This window comes from Dipodomys merriami, unplaced genomic scaffold (genome assembly GCF_024711535.1).
Source record: "Dipodomys merriami isolate MVZ:Mamm:240054 unplaced genomic scaffold, mDipMer1.0.p SCAF_2, whole genome shotgun sequence".
Classification (NCBI taxonomy): domain Eukaryota; kingdom Metazoa; phylum Chordata; class Mammalia; order Rodentia; family Heteromyidae; genus Dipodomys; species Dipodomys merriami.
The window spans coordinates 46821326-46837088 of record NW_027203381.1 but is presented as its reverse complement, the minus strand read 5'-3'; the positions used below and the strand labels follow the sequence as shown (position 1 = coordinate 46837088).

At 37.9% G+C, this 15763-nt stretch overlaps 1 protein-coding gene across 1 annotated transcript in view; it reads left to right on the top strand.

Moving 5' to 3' along the window:
- Positions 1 to 15763, top strand: part of L3mbtl4 (L3MBTL histone methyl-lysine binding protein 4) — a 374322-nt gene that overhangs the window by 79674 nt on the left and 278885 nt on the right. Inside the window, exon 4 of the mRNA XM_070028667.1 lies at positions 3224 to 3278. Within this exon, the coding sequence (XP_069884768.1) occupies positions 3224 to 3278 (55 nt within the window). The remainder of the gene's footprint in view (positions 1 to 3223; positions 3279 to 15763) is intronic.

Genomic DNA, 15763 nt, shown 5'->3' with positions numbered 1-15763 from the left:
GAAAGTGTAATTTATCTTTAAATATATATATATATATATATATATATACACAAAGAAGCAAGTGCAAATGGTAACTATAGTGAGTTCTTTTTTTAAAACCTGTCATTGCAAAAAATAACTTAAAAATCTTAAGATATACATTGTTGACATGGCTGTTACAAGATAGGCAGCAGTCAGCCTTGAGGTGCACATGTAGGGCATCCAAGGAGAACTTAACTCAGTGGCATCTAGCAATGGACTCTTTTAGTCTAGCAGTGCTGATTTGTGAAGTCACTCTCCCCATGAACTTGCTCCTGTGTAGGTCATTACTATAGCATTACATAACAGAAAAAAGGAAAGAATTGAAACAGTAGCCTCAACTTCAATAAATAAGGAACTATCTAAACAAATCATGACTTATCCATGTGTTATATAGTACTTTGCAACTATAAAAAAAGAATGAAAACACAGATTGGCGTCTGTAATCGTAGCTACTTAAGAGGCTGAGATTTGAGGATTGAGGTTTGAAGCCAGCCTAGGCATGAAAGTCTGTGAAATTCTTATTTTCAATAAACTACTCAGAAAAAGCCAGAAGTGGTGCTGTGGTTCAAGTGGTAAAGCCCTAGCTTTGAACACAAAGAGGCCTAGGAACAGTGCCCAGACCCTGAGTTCAAGACCCAAGAATGGAAAAAAATAAAGAATGAAAACACTTGTGTTTTCAGGGGTCAGGGAACTCTGAGGTATTGGTTATGTAAAAAGGCAAGTAGAAATCAATACCATGATGGGCTAACTTAAGTACAAAGACAAGAAAATAACATATAGCCATGTTTCTGATACTGGGAATTGAATTTAGGGACTAGGTACTGTTCCTTATCCTCTTTGCTCAAGGTTTGTGGTCTAACACTTGAGGTACAGCTCAGTTTCAGACATTTTTTGTGGTGAATTGGAGGTAAGAGTCTCATGGACTTTTCTGTTTGAGGAGGCTTTGAACTGCAATCCTCAGATCTCAGTGTCCTGAGTAACTAGGATTAGATGCATGGGCCACTGGTGCTCAGTGTGTATTTTTATAGTAGAAACTTTAAAAGGATATACTGTGGACTAATCACAGTGATTACTGGGTAAGAATGTTATGTGGGAGAGGTGGGAGAGGACAAGTGAAAAAATTTTCACTGTAAATTTATATTTCAAGTGCATACAGAGATATACACACAGAAAATATGGTGAGGCATTGCATCTGCATCTGTGTATTTTGAACTACACAAACTAAAACAATGCAAATTAATTACCTAATAAATTATGTACATAGAAAATACTGAACTAAAAGATGTCAAGGGATCTGTCACAATCAATAATAGATGACTGTGTAAAGCACTTGCCAACTTGAGATATCCTCTCCAAACTGATTTCTTACTCTACTGTGTTAGCCAGCCTTCCTTTGATGGGACCACATTCTGGAGATAAATAGCTGAGAAAGAGGAAATGCTCATGGCTCATGATATGAGAAATTCCAGCCCATGATTGATTGCTTGTGCTGTTCTGCGTGTCTGTAGTGAGACAGAATGTCATGTGTGATGGAACAAAGCAACTCATTTTTTTTTTCTTGGAAGAAAGGAGAGGAGGGAGGAGGAGAGAAGGGAACATTGACTGTAGAAACCATAATCCCCATGATAAAGAAACTTTGATCACATATTTGTACATATGTGAATTATTTGTTTATTTCAAAACTATGCTTTAGTACTCTACAAGTTGCATTTTATACTTTGAAATCACAGACTAAAAAAGAAAAAACTCACACCAGAAAAATGAAATTAATAGTATGTTTAACAGGTCAAACCTAGTAAGCTTTCATTAAAATATTAATGGGATTGTTTTTGAGTGCCTGGTTTAAATCTTGGTAATACTATTATCTGCAGTCAGGTGGGGATCCTAGTGGCTTTCCTAGCTGTGTGTTTGCTAAGGCCAAAGGTTTCCTGGTGGGGGACTTTTTAGAGCTTGACCAGGTCAGAGCATAAACTGGAAAAGCCAGTTTGTCTGTTTTGTTACAGCTTGAAAAGATATATCCCACACATAGATATGAGTAAATGAAGAAAGGATTGTTGGCTGAATTTACTAAAGCATAAAACTCACATCAGCCACTTATTATGCTTCTGGCTTGTAAAGCAAGAAAAAAAAAACAGAGGCTAGCTGGTTTATTTCTATGCCAAGGTTTCTGTGTAAATAAGTTGCCAAATTTTCATCTTCTCTGATGACAGTTTGTACTCCAAAACCAATCAAAAGTTGTGCATATCTATATTCCTAAAATGAATTAACAGCCCACTGAAACTTCTTATTTGGAAGCTTTTCAATTGAGAACTTTTATTTCCTGTTTTTTTTTTTTAGTTTAATCATGCATTTTATTTGGTGGTGTACATTAGTTTTTGTTCACAAAATGACAGAAATAAGGCATATATCTGGATGTCTGTTTTTCAAATACTCCTTTCTTCTGAATCTTTCAACAATGAGATAGAATGAGAGATAAATGGAAGGAGAAAGAAAAGAGGAAGAGAGAAATAACGATAAAGAAGTAAGGAAAGAGAAGGAAGGGAAAGAAGGAGGGAAGGAGAGAGAGAGGGAGGGAGGGAGGGAGGCAGGCAGGCAGGCAGATTGATTCTCAGTATTTACTCAATGGGTGATTCACCTCACTATCTCTGTGCCTGATGCATCACTTGACCACAGGAAGGGCACTGACATCTTGCTGTTGCTGGCACTTGTCTTGTGAGTCATATTCAATGTGTGATTTCTTTATAGGAACTAGTGAAGTCATCTGTCCACTGTGTGAAGGTCAGTTTGGTTACACTTAGAAAAGACTGTCTTAATTGAACGCTGAAAAATTGTGATAGGTTGAAAGCAAAAGCAAAAGGCAGAGTGGGACTTGGGTAAGGAGCAGGCCTCTCCTCTCAAGCGGCCCCCCATGTGGCTTGTCAGGCTCACAGATGTGGGTAGCTGCACTTCCATGTCACCCTCCATAGAAACTGTTGTTGAAGTCTTTCTTTCCTACTTTATCCAACAAACAACAGAGGAGACTACTGGCACATATATGTGGATAATGCGGCGCCTTACCTGGGAACCCAGAAGGAGGGTGCTGGCTTTGTGATTATCCCCTTGATTAAGGAGATCTTCATGTTCTTACTTTCTACAAATAGATGCAGTCGTTTTCCAGATGTTATCCAGAAATACAATCTAAACTACATTTTCTGTGTTCCAGGAGCAAGCAGAAGAAGAGAAGAAGCCCAGGGACAGCATGGCCCTCTTGAGTCATGGTAATTATCACCATCTGTGCAGTTCTTGCTTGAAGGGAGCAAATTTTAAGTAAAATCTGGGTTACATTGCTTTAGTTGTTTTAGATCCATTAGTTGAAGTCTGTAACAACATTCCTATTTACCCACAGCATTAGAGTCTCTTCTGTGGATGTTATCTAAGTCCTTCAAATACATACATATATAAAGAAGAGTCTGAAACTGTTGATAAATCTGATGTACTTGCTTTTTTTTTTTGCCAGTCCTAAAGCTTGAACTCAAGGCCAGCCCACTGTCCCTGAACTTTTGTGCTCAAGGCTTACTGCTCTACCACTTGAGCTACTGCTCCACTTTCAGCTTTTTAGTGTTTCATTGGAGAAAATCTCATGGACTTTCCTGCTTGGGCTGTCTTTGATTTTTCATCCTCAGATCCCAGCTTGCCTAGTAGCTAGGATTACAGGCATGAGCCACTGGTGCCCGGCTGCACTTGACTTTTAAAAAAGCTTCAAGAAAACAACTTCTGGCTTGTAAAGCAAGAAAAAAAAGAGAGGCTAGATGGCTTATTTCTAATTCTTTACTTTGGCTTTTCTGGGGTGATCCACTTTCTTATTGGTTGTATTTGTACTATCGTATAAAGTCATGTGGTGGTGGAGGTTGTATATCTACTCTACAATAACTTTCCTGTCATGCGTATTCGTGCAATAGGTTTTAGGTAACATAATGTTGGTATTCAATCAATTCTCTTTACATTAAAACCAATAAATGGAGTTGTTATTCCATGGAAGTAGATGTCACATGTTTGGTTATTGTTGCTATGCAAGCAGGCAGCATTTACATTTTCTATAAAATGTAGCTGAATATCCAACATTCCCAGTGGAAGGAGGCATGTAAATCTGATAATATTCCTCCAGTATACTTTCATTCGATGTTTGCTGAGTAAGCTCTTTCTTTCATTTTCAAATAGTGAAAACACCTAAAACATCTTTGAAAAAAATGACCAGAATTGAGATTACTAAAGACTGTTTTATATTATTTAGTCTTGGGATATAATTCTGAATATTTGTGACATTGTACCTAAATAATGTTTGAAATAAAAATTGTTTGACTGTAACCAACCATCTGAATGCTGTTTTAAATGTCTTCACTTGCTGCTACCCCAGACCTGTCACACTCTTTGCTGAAGGAGCAGAATAAGATGCAGGAGTTTGATAATTACATAACTTGATGTTCAGCTCCATCTTCACTTATGCAACACTGGAATTTTCAAAACAAATTTGGACTGTATCTCCTAGCTGCAGGAAGTTTCGCTAAACAATTTTTTTTCCGTCATGGAGAGATTGTGATTTATGATGTTGTTTATCTCCCACAGCTATACTTTCACTAATTATTTTCAAAATCTACTTTGTTTTAGGGTGTGTGTGTGTGCAATCACGTGTGTGCACATGCATGCATGACACTAGTGGAGATTGAACTCAGCTCAGGGCCTTACACTCTTGCTTAGCTTTCGTTCACTCAAGGCAGGCACACTACCTTAACTGCACCTCTACTTCTGGCTTTTTGCTAGTTAATTGGAGATAAGACTCTCTCAGATTTGTTTATCTGGATTGGCTTCAAATTTTTGATCCTCAGATTTCAGTTTCCTGAGTACCTAGGATTACAGGAATGAGTCATTAGAGCTCAGCTGTTTTATATTATTCTTTCCCATAGTTGAAGAAAAAGAAAAGTGGACTCAGGTAAACACTTTAAAAATGTTTGGTTCTGCTGAACTCTGGTGGCTCATGCCTATAATCCTAGCTACTCAGTAGGCTGAGATCTGAGGATTTTGGTGCGAAGTCAGTACTGGCAAGAAAATCTGTGAGACTATTATGTCCAATTAACCTTCAGAAAACCAAAAGTGGAGCTGTGGCTCAAAGTGGTAGAGTGCTAGCCTTGAGCAAAAAAGCTCAGGGAGATCACCAAGCCCTGAATTCAAGTTTTACAATCGACAGAATGTTTAATTCCATTAACTGAGATTGTTTATTAATTTATTGATTATACCATAATCGTGGGCAGGTACAAGATTATTTCTAATGGTTTGTCAGCTTTCTTAGCAAGGCATGTCTTTCTTGTTCTCCATTGGTGGATATGCTGTAGTTAAGAGCTAATGGTTAATGGTTCCTTCTTAAAAGTTCCATGCTATGCTATAGCTTATTCTTCTCCAAACTTGTTATTGATTGTTGTTTCTAGTTTTCCTATCTGTGAAACATAACAAGTGAGACAAAGGGTTAGGCTTAGTTGGTGCATGTAGCTGCTACAGATTTCTAGTTGAAATGCAATTAGATTATCTGAGGCTTTTTGAGGTAACTCCTCAAATTTAATCACTTTTAATGGGATAAAGGAAATAAGTCCTTAAATTTCCTATTATTCAGTGTTTGTTTCCAGTGTTTCATGCTTAGAATCCTTTTCCATCTGTATTGAGTAGTTTTCTACCTTGTAGTGCTGTAGCTGGGCTTTAGGAAAAGTTAGCCTACACAATGTCTGTAGTCAGTGAGGGGAACCACAAAGACTGGGAGTCTCCTGCCAGGACATCCCAACAACAGCATCATACTTCAGATAAGAGACTTCCATGTTTGTATGAGAATAAAGTGATTTATAGCCAAATTCTATTGCACAAAATAGTAGTTTGACTACATCTTTTGCATATGTTGGTGTCCTATTTGGCAGTGATTCTTAGTTGATCTCTAGGGACTAGAACTTCCTCTGCCTTCATTTTTTTTTTTCTCAGCCACTCTGCACAGGCACTCAACTTGACTCCAGCCTGCGTACATTTCTATTCCTTGACTCAAAGTTCCGGCTGGACTCAATGTCCTAAAATAATCCAACTCCTAGAGGTCAAGATCTACTGTAACTCTTGAAATAATCTGATTTGGGATTTGCAGTTTCCTGTCTCTGCCTAGAGTCCAAATGCATCATTGCATTCAATATTTTAATGAGGATTTTCCTGTTGTATTTTGTGGAAATAGTTATTTTCTTCATAATGCTTATAAAAATGTAGAGCCTTGGTCCCTTATCTCATGTCTTAAAATTAATACCAAAATGAAAATAAAAGCTATGTATGGACACATTAACACTTACATATGAATAGGAAATTATATTGAAAAAATAAGCAGGGCTTTGTAGCCAGCATGTATAATCAGCATGTGTTTCTTTGGACATTCATAAAAATAACACATTCAATATCTAACCTATGCCACTCTCACTGAAGCTCATGGTACAGATGAGAAATATTAATATATACAATGTAAAATTAACTCATTGGCAGTGTATCAGTATTTGAACACATATACAACAAGTTTTAAAGTCTGTGACCTTTTCACATTGGCATTCTCCCCGCCTTATAGATGTTAAGACAGAAGGAGAAAAAGCTGGAATCTTGCTTAGAAGTTGGGATGGAACAAATGACTGCTAGTAATGAGAGACCAACGATGTGATGCCATCCTCTGGGTCCCCAGGGACTGGCTGAACTAGAGTGTCTGTGGGTCATATCTTGATATTGATTTGAGGTTTTTTGGGGGGGGAACTCTTTGAACAAAAATTATTCTTCATCATTAAAACAATTAACAACTCTCTTAGATCCCTCTGAAATAGGACATGCCTCATAAATCTTTGTCAATAATTGTTTGTGATTAGAAAGAGAGAGATCTTATTATCAGTGGTCAATCTCACACCTATATGCCTGTACAGTTGAAGTTTCTAAAATAAAAACATTTGGTTTCTTTGGTTGAACAAGTGATCTGGCTTTTCCGATTCTAAATTTATCTGTGCCCTTTGTAAAGAAATACCAATACCTGTCCAGTTGAGTGTTAGGCAGAGAAAGCCTTATAAAAATTACATTGTATGAAGAAGTTGTAAGGAAAACTTAGATGTATCCAAGTAAAATTGTTTGCCAAGCAAAATCACAATAAATACAAGGGAAACAGAAAGTCAGCAGAGATTCTCTACCACTACAAGTGACATAAGGTCCACAATAGATAAAATAAGCTCAGTGAAAAGATGATATCCACCAAGATTCTAGTACAGCACCAGACAGAGGACAGGGACAGGTAATTCACAGGAGAGAAGTGAAAAGGGACAAAAATAAATAATCTTAAATATTCAAATAAGTAAACCCCAAATATTGTCTCACTAGACTGCTCAAGAAATGTAAGTCTAAAAGTAATGAGGACAGTTTTTGACCTACCAAGTAGCAGATTTTATTTATTTATTTATTTATTTATTTATTTATTTATTTATTTATTTATTTATTTATTTACCACAAATTCCCCTTGCTGGTGGGATGGGGTAGAATGTCTCTTGCTTCCTGACTTTCTAAAGGAGCAGAATTCAGTCCTAATGTTTTGGAGGGTGTGTTAGTAGTTTTTATCAGAAGTATTACATAAAATGTTTCTTTGACTTTGGAACTTGTTGTAAAATTCATCCTATGCAGTATGCATGTGCATCCCATTTTTGTTCATCTGATCATGGTGGCACTATTTATGCATGCTGAAAAGTTGAAAATTGCCTTAAAGCTCAACAGTTTCAGAATGTAGATAATATATTGTGACATAGTTGTATGTAGGCAGTTTGTCACTTAAAAACTTTTATTTATTTATTTTTGTGAGTACCAGGGTTTGAAGTCAGAAACTTGTTTGTTTGGTTTGCTTGGCTCTATTATACATGGGCTGTGCCTCCAGCTCAGCTTTAGCTGACTATTTTGGAGGAAAAATCTTGTGGATTTTAGACTTTCAGGTAAGTTCCAGAGAGAGTAAAGAGATAGATCTATGTACTGCTCACTCAGTTTCTCCTGACTTTTACACCTATGATCCTGGAACACTTGCCAGAACTTAAGAATTTATATTCATGTTGATTGCAGACTTTATTCACATCTCACCATATCTTTATTCTGTTCCAAGATTCAATTCAGAATATCATTTTGTATTTAGCATTGCAAGTGAGTTTCTTTTACTACTTATTCTAACTGGCCAGAAACTGCCAGTTCCAAGGGAGTAGATTGGCAGCTCCAAGTTTCTCCCCACTGACCATCAAATCATCACATCCCCTCACTGTAGTTATGTTCTCCTCATTGTACAATATAGTATCTAGGACTATTTTGATTGAGTGGAACCCAGGATTTCCCACATCAGTGAAAGTTTTCATGCTCTTACTTGTCTTGATATTTTTTTTGTTGTTGTTAATGTGTGCAATACTTGGGATTGAACTCAGGGCTTTGGTGTTATTCCTTATTATTTTTTGTTTGAGGCTGGTGCTTTACCACTTGAGTCACAATGTTATTTCTGCCTTTTTGGTGGTTGATTAGAGTAAGTGTCTTATGGACTTTTTCTAATCACACTGGCTTTGAACCACAATCCACAAATCTCAGCATCCTGAGTAGCTAGGATTACAGGTATGAGCCACCAACACTCAAATGGTTTTTCTTACTTGTGAAATTTTACTTATTCTAAGAAACTGAGCTTGTCTTTGTACTTGCATGTCCAACTGTGACCTGTGCAGTCCTATACTGTGGGGACTTCACTCCTTCCTTTCATTCATTCTGGCTTCACCTTCCTCAACTTGCCCTGTATAACGGCTGTCAATTGATAGCTCCCAGTGTGGAGTGGAGTATTTTTGGGTTCCTTTATAGACACCAGTCAGTCTTTTGTATTCTTTCTTCTCCAGTTGAAATTCATCAGGAATTCTGCTAGTTGAGTCCATTATCTCCTTCCCTCAGAATGCCTTTAGAAGCTTCTTGCCATTTGGCACTTTCCTGTCTCCTGCATGCTTTGCTACATGCAGTCTAGAACTTACTGTCAAAGAGAATTGCTTTTTTTTCTACCAAAGTGTCTTTTTCCCGACTGACTATTTCAAAACTTCAGTATTTCCTCACTTTGCTTATTTTATATTCACCTCAGCATAACATAGGGCATTTGATTTTCATAAAATTCAGTTCAGTTGCCCATCTTCCACTTAAATTAAGCACATCTTAAAGATATATCTCTTAAAAAAACAATAGGGCCTATTGTTTTTTTAACTTAAGCAATAATGTTAACAAAGTTCTGAAGTAATAATAATTAGTTTAATGATCTGAAGAAGATTTAACATTGTCTCCAAAAAATGCTTAATTTAATTTTAAGGTAGTTTAGATACTAGTTTTGAAGGATATAGCTCATTAAGCGATTCTAAAACTTCTGAAATGGACCCCAAATGGACCCTGGAATGTTTGCTGGAGTATTTCTTATGGTAGCTAACTTACTTCCTAGAGCAATGATAGAAGCACTGTCTTGAAAAATAGTTATATGTCAACAGAACTAAAAGCTTCATTTTCTAAACTTAGAGAGAGACTAGTTCATTCCCCCAGGCAATTCTTTACCTTAGCTTGGCTATCAAGATCAGATAGCAGAAACCAAATTGATTTTACTCTATTCAGTTCCTCTTCATATAGATAGCATTTACTGTCATTAAAGGAACAATTAAATATTTATGCATCAAGCTACTTTGAGCCTAAAGAGTGACATTTTCACTGAGCCGTGAAGCTATCATTGGAGGATACTTTCTAAGGAATGACCTTTATGGCGAAGCATTTATTTAACTGAAGCATTCATGAGAGATTTAATGAGAATGCTACTCTGTATTATTTTCTAGTACATATTTTCAAAGCATTTATCTGCTCTTGATACTGCCTTATGGATGAGCTAATCTTTAAACCTAACTTCTTAAGTCTCTTATGACATACCATCTCTTGTGGGTTACTTAGGAGGGATATGAATGTGAACACTTACAAAGGAAAAAGGTGAATATTTCCTAACCAAGTCACTGGTCAATTGATAAAACTGGACAAAGTACCAAGCTAGGGCAAAGCCCCGAATGCAAGAAGCCTGTTTTATGAAGCCAGCCTTTATGGATCTTATAGAAGGCATCAATATAGGAAAGTATATACTATATTAAATACTTTTCTCCCTTGAAGAACTTTCAGATCATGTGTATCCTCAAACTCCCTCCAGAAGAACCCTTATATAATCTGTACTAAGTCCCCACTGCCTTCATGATTAGAGGTCCCTGGTGGGTAGAGTACTGAACTCTGGAAAGGGGACTGAACCCTTAATGCTCAGATTAATTTAGAAGAAATATTGTCACCATTCAGCTCTTAATTCTAGAGGAGGCACCTCCAAGGGCTTGGGGTGGTGGCATTCGGAGTCTTATCTCCTGTGGAGTCAGCACCCCATCTTTCCTTCTGTAACTCCATGGGCTTATATCTACTGTGGAGCAACCTGGATTTCTTTCTGTGGGCCTTGTTCATTTTCTTACTAAAGCCAGAGGCTTCAGTCTTTTTCTTTTTTTTTCCTTTTTTTTTTTTTTTTTTGTCGGTCATGGGGCTTATGGGGCTTGAACTCTGGGCCTGAGTGCTGTCCTCAGCTCTTCAGTTCAAGGTGAGCGCTCTACCACTTGAGCTACAGTGCCACTTCCGGTTTTCTGGTAGTTTATTGGAGATAGGAGTCTCACAGTCTTTCCTGCCAGGGCTGGCTTTGAACCACGATCCTCAGATCTCAGCCTCCTGAGTAGCTAGGATTATAGGCATAAGCCACCAGTGCCCGGCAACTTCTTATTTAGATACAAAACCAAAGGATTCTTTCAATTAACTTGCTTTGCTTTTTTTTTTTTTTTTTTTTAAAGCATAGTTGATTTTTGTTCAGCATAATTACTGTTTGCTACTGAGATTATAATTGCTACATTGGGCACATTTAATGTCAGTTCAGACCTAGACTAATTCACATGAAGTATTTGCTGATATGCCTATTTTATTTTTTATTTATTTTTTATTGTGAAAATACCGTACAGAGGGGTTACAATTACATGGGCAAGGTAATAAGTACATTTCTTATCAAGCATTGTTGCCTCCTCCTTTGTTTCCTCTTTCCATCCAGTCCCATCCCCGCACCCTCCCCCAAAGTTGTAAAGTTCATTTTTTGACATAATGTCTTGTACATCTCATTGGTGCAATGGGTCCACCTGTATCCCTATTAAAACGATTTGTTTTTTCCCTTCCCCTCCACAAATTATACCAACATCAAATACAGTGAAAACGGGGTATACCATGGGGGAGGGACATACAAAGCAACAAAGAAATCATCTTACAAATATGTTAGAAATAATCGCAAGAAAGAATAAAAAACATTTGAGTCCTTATCTTGGGGTTCATTTCATCTAACTTAACTTATCTGACCATTTTTGCTTGTCTCAGACATATACTAGTTATTGCAAATAAGGGAAACCATGGGACCTTTGTCTCTTTGGGCCTGGCTTACATCACTTAATATAATTTTTTCCAAGTCTTTCCATTTCTTAACAAATGGGGCAATGTCATTCTTTCTGATAGAATGATATGCCTATTTTAAACGAGTGCTTCATGTCCCCATGTTGTCTTAGCACTTAATGGTCATTCTGTTTTTCTTCATTGAAACTGTAGCAAGCCTATAAAATATAGTACAAATATAGTACACAGAAGTTTTCCTCTGAGTTAAGAGTAAGTTGCTTTACTGTACCTAATTCCCTCTGATGCTTTATCATTTCCACCAAAGAAAAACATCACTTCCCAAGTAGAATACAACTAGCCCTTACAAGTAGAAGAGCCATATCAAAGCTCATAGAGTGCTACATCATTATTCTCTCCTAAGCTTCCAGCCTCTTATTTTACCATGTATCCAGTAATGTGTAAAGATCAATTCACACTCATGTGTTACATGGAGGACTCCTGTCTTTCCAGTCCCCTCAGTCTGGATGGCTTCCTCAGGCTTTCCTGAATTTTCATGCCCTTGACACTTTTGAAAAATCACAGGCCAGTTTAGGTACATGTCTCTCATTTTGGAGTTATCTGATATTTCTTCATCATTCAATTCTTCATGGTTAGGTTCAGGTCATGTATGGCTGAGAAAACATCACAGAAGTGACACATTTTGTCCTGATTGCGACCCAAGGTTCTGATTCGTCACATTTTTGAGGATAGTTTTCTCAGTAGATTAAGGTAGTGTTTTCCCCAGACTTTCCAGTGTGAAGTTACAAAATTTTCCTTTGGACTTCAGTATAATTAAGGAAGTAATTCAAAACTCTGAATATGTGCATACACACATATACATATTTACCAAATTTTGTTTAATTTAGTTATTTCCTTATCGACTCATGATCTTTTCTTTTATTCAGAGGATTGTAAGCAGTCTCTGTCATTATATAGTTTGTCACATGGGGCCCTTTAAGCCAGTTTTGTTGTCTTTGATAGATCTCTATTATTCTTAGATCTCTATTAGTTTGTATTTTCTGGCACAGCATGTTTCAAGCTCATCTTATTTTCTCCCTGCCATGGTCCTTGAATTATCTTTCTGCACAGAGCTGTGCTGCTTCTCTATGGCTGGACTAAGTGTGCTTGTGGTGATGGGGGTGTCATTGCTCCCAGGCCATGACTCTCTGTGGACAGAGCTAAAGATTATGTACCTGTGGTTGTATGTGTATATATGCAACATGTAGATACATTCAAATTTATATACACACAAGTCACTGCCACTGTTTTCATATCTTACCCATGATTTCACAGCAATAGCCCCAATGCCCAAGGCACCCCACAGGATCATTCTGGTTTCCCCTCTCTGTATGTTTGAATGGCAGAGTTTGGCAGTAAGAAGTATGACTTGCCAAGTTATCTTCATGAGTTTGCTTGTTGGATCCGCTCCTCTGGATCCCTGTCCTCTTAGGGCTTCAAGTTCTCTCACCTCTCCCAACAATCAAGGCTGACTCATCCCCCTAGAGTCCCAGTGTCCCATTGCAGGGACACTGTACCAGGCCACTAACCAGCTCCAGTGCTGTCTAGCAGGAGCCACTCTGACTCCCCACTGGGAGATCACTTTTCCAGGTCAATGGCTTCAACACCTTCATCCCTTTCCTCTAACCTGCCTATACCGGTCCCTTTGCTGGACACTATTTCTCTCTCTGAACTAACGGTACCTTGAGTTAGACACCCTGCCTGTGGAAATTTCCTTATTGCTCACATGTTCTGTCACATGCTTCGTGACCCCACATGTTACCCCTGGTTCCTCCATGGCTCTGGGCCACCACCCCTTCCAGCTCTGCTATCTTGTCCTGCTCAGAGATGAATTGTGGGGCTGAAGACCAAGATGAGAAGGAGAAAGAAGAAGATATAATCCTAAAGAGGGAGAACAGGAGAAAGTGAGGGGAGCCAAAACTAGAAGAAATTTAAAAGGGCAGCATGAAGAGCCTGCCTGTAGAATCTGGCTTGTCTAATGGCCAAGGTGCCTGTGCAGCTGAACAGGGCAAGGAGACGCTACCAGTCATCTACTAGGGCTATTTCCACTCACTTCAGGTCTGGCCAGTCCGCTCTCTCCCGCATGACCTAATTGTCTACCTTCCATGCTTTCATCTAGATGTAAAGCCCAGCATTGTGAATTTGATGTTCATGGCAGGGCAGGGAAGGGGTCAAGTGTGACAAATGTGTTTTGAGTCTGAGAGAATGGTGTGGGCCAACACCTGGGCCTCCAGAGTGCTGTGGATTTCTCGCAAAAGCCAATAAAAGATGGACTGAGGAAGTGCCCTTGCCACTTGCTGAAGTTACTGGTTATCTCTGAGTTTAAGTACAAAACTGTGCTTATGTGGTAGCCACTAGTGAATTTCTGATGAGAAATTCACTTGGAATGTTCAAGACCATGTTTCTTGGAAAGCACTATTTAAAAACTCTTATATGGATGTATGTGTGCACAATAAAATGCTAGTAAAACTGTCCTTATCTCTAAGAAAGAATTTAATTTTCATAAGTCATTATACTGAAACATATGGAAATGTTCAGGCCAATGTATGAAATCTATACAGGCATATGTATGTGTGTATAGGTACATCTATCTATCTATCTATCTATCTATCTATCTATCTATTTATCTATCTATCTATCTATCTATCTATCCATCCATCCATCTATCTGTCCTATGTATGTAGTCTATCAATCTAATCTATCTATTTGTATTCTTTACGTCTGTCTCTCTGTCTGTCTGTATTCTCTATGTCAATCTCTCTGTCTGTCTACCTGTACTCACTCTGTCTGTCTCTCTGTCTGTCTATCTGTATTCTATGCCTGTCTGTCTGGTCTATGGTTACACGCCTATATACATATCCTGGACCTTGAATGTTCAGCCAGGGATTCATCTTTGCCCTGGAGTAAACTTAGAAATCAAACTTTCAGTTATTTTTTTCTGGAGAATGGTTTCTTTTGCTATATGGAAGCAAATGTAGATTCTGTGCTTAGAACCAAACAAATCTTATGTGGAGTTTGGTCTTGCCATTAATTAATCCTGTTACTTCCAACAAGTTATTTATCTTCTTAATCCTCAATTTTCTTTTTTGTGAATGGGAGTAGATAATATAATTTACCACAGAAAGTGGAGTGTTTACAATGGACTCTTGGAAGATATTCAATAAATAGTTTTTTTCTCAAACAGCTGAAAGGATAAGTTTGAATGTATCTTTTTAATAATTCTTGGGTTGTTTTGGAATGAGTACTTGTGTTTTGCTTAGAGACAAGCTGGAAAGTTCAAAGTTGGCCTCAAGCAGCTCAGGAGAAATGAGAGGAGTATGAACTGGAGAAATGTTCCTGAAGCAAGGTGAGAGACTACTGAGACAAGAGGGTCTATGCCATTGCTGAAGACCTCAGCTGTACACTCAGGGCATTCACAGAACTGTTTAAAAACCTTTTACAGTAGAGAACTGAAATTGAGCAAAGCATTTTACATAGTGTTTTCATGCTTTTAATTTTCTTTGAGGAATAGATAGGAAGTTGAAACCTTTAAAAACTCAGCTGGTTTTCCCCTCTCTTACATAGCTATTAGCAAAACAATCTGTTTTTCACAGGCTTTTCCTGGAAAGCCCCTCTGGGTCGCAGCTCTGTACAGAGAAGGACAGTTTGGAAAAACACTTGAAGTTAAAAGCAGGAAGCTGCCAATAGCTACAAGCGTAGCTATTTGGTGCCAGTGGAGGAAAAAAATAGTGGCAAGGGTTAGGGCTTCAAGTAAAGTGAACAGATTTAAAGGGTATACAAGTGGAGGGTTATTAAAAACATAGATTTTTTTGGAAATATCTGGTGATGTATTAGTAGTTGCGGAATAAAGTTCAAAGATATTGTCACCTTACTGTCTTCCTGCCTGTCTCTGATCTTAGGGGGTAAGTAATCTTAGAGTTCTCCAGATGCCCTGGCTGTCAGCTGTGCAGTTGAAGCCTTGGGCAATGGTTGTATCTCCTTTTCACCCTTCTCTTGGGTAACAGTTGCTTTTGTTTTAGGAGTATTTGAGTTTGTCCATTTCTGATCTTTCCTGGCCTGCTTAAGTCTGAGCTGTCATTCTCTGCCTGGACTTCCTAACAGATCTCAGACCTGCTCTTTTTTTTCTCCTAGATAATAAAATTTTATTGAAACTTTCAGTTCTATTATATTCTTTTTTTAATTTTAT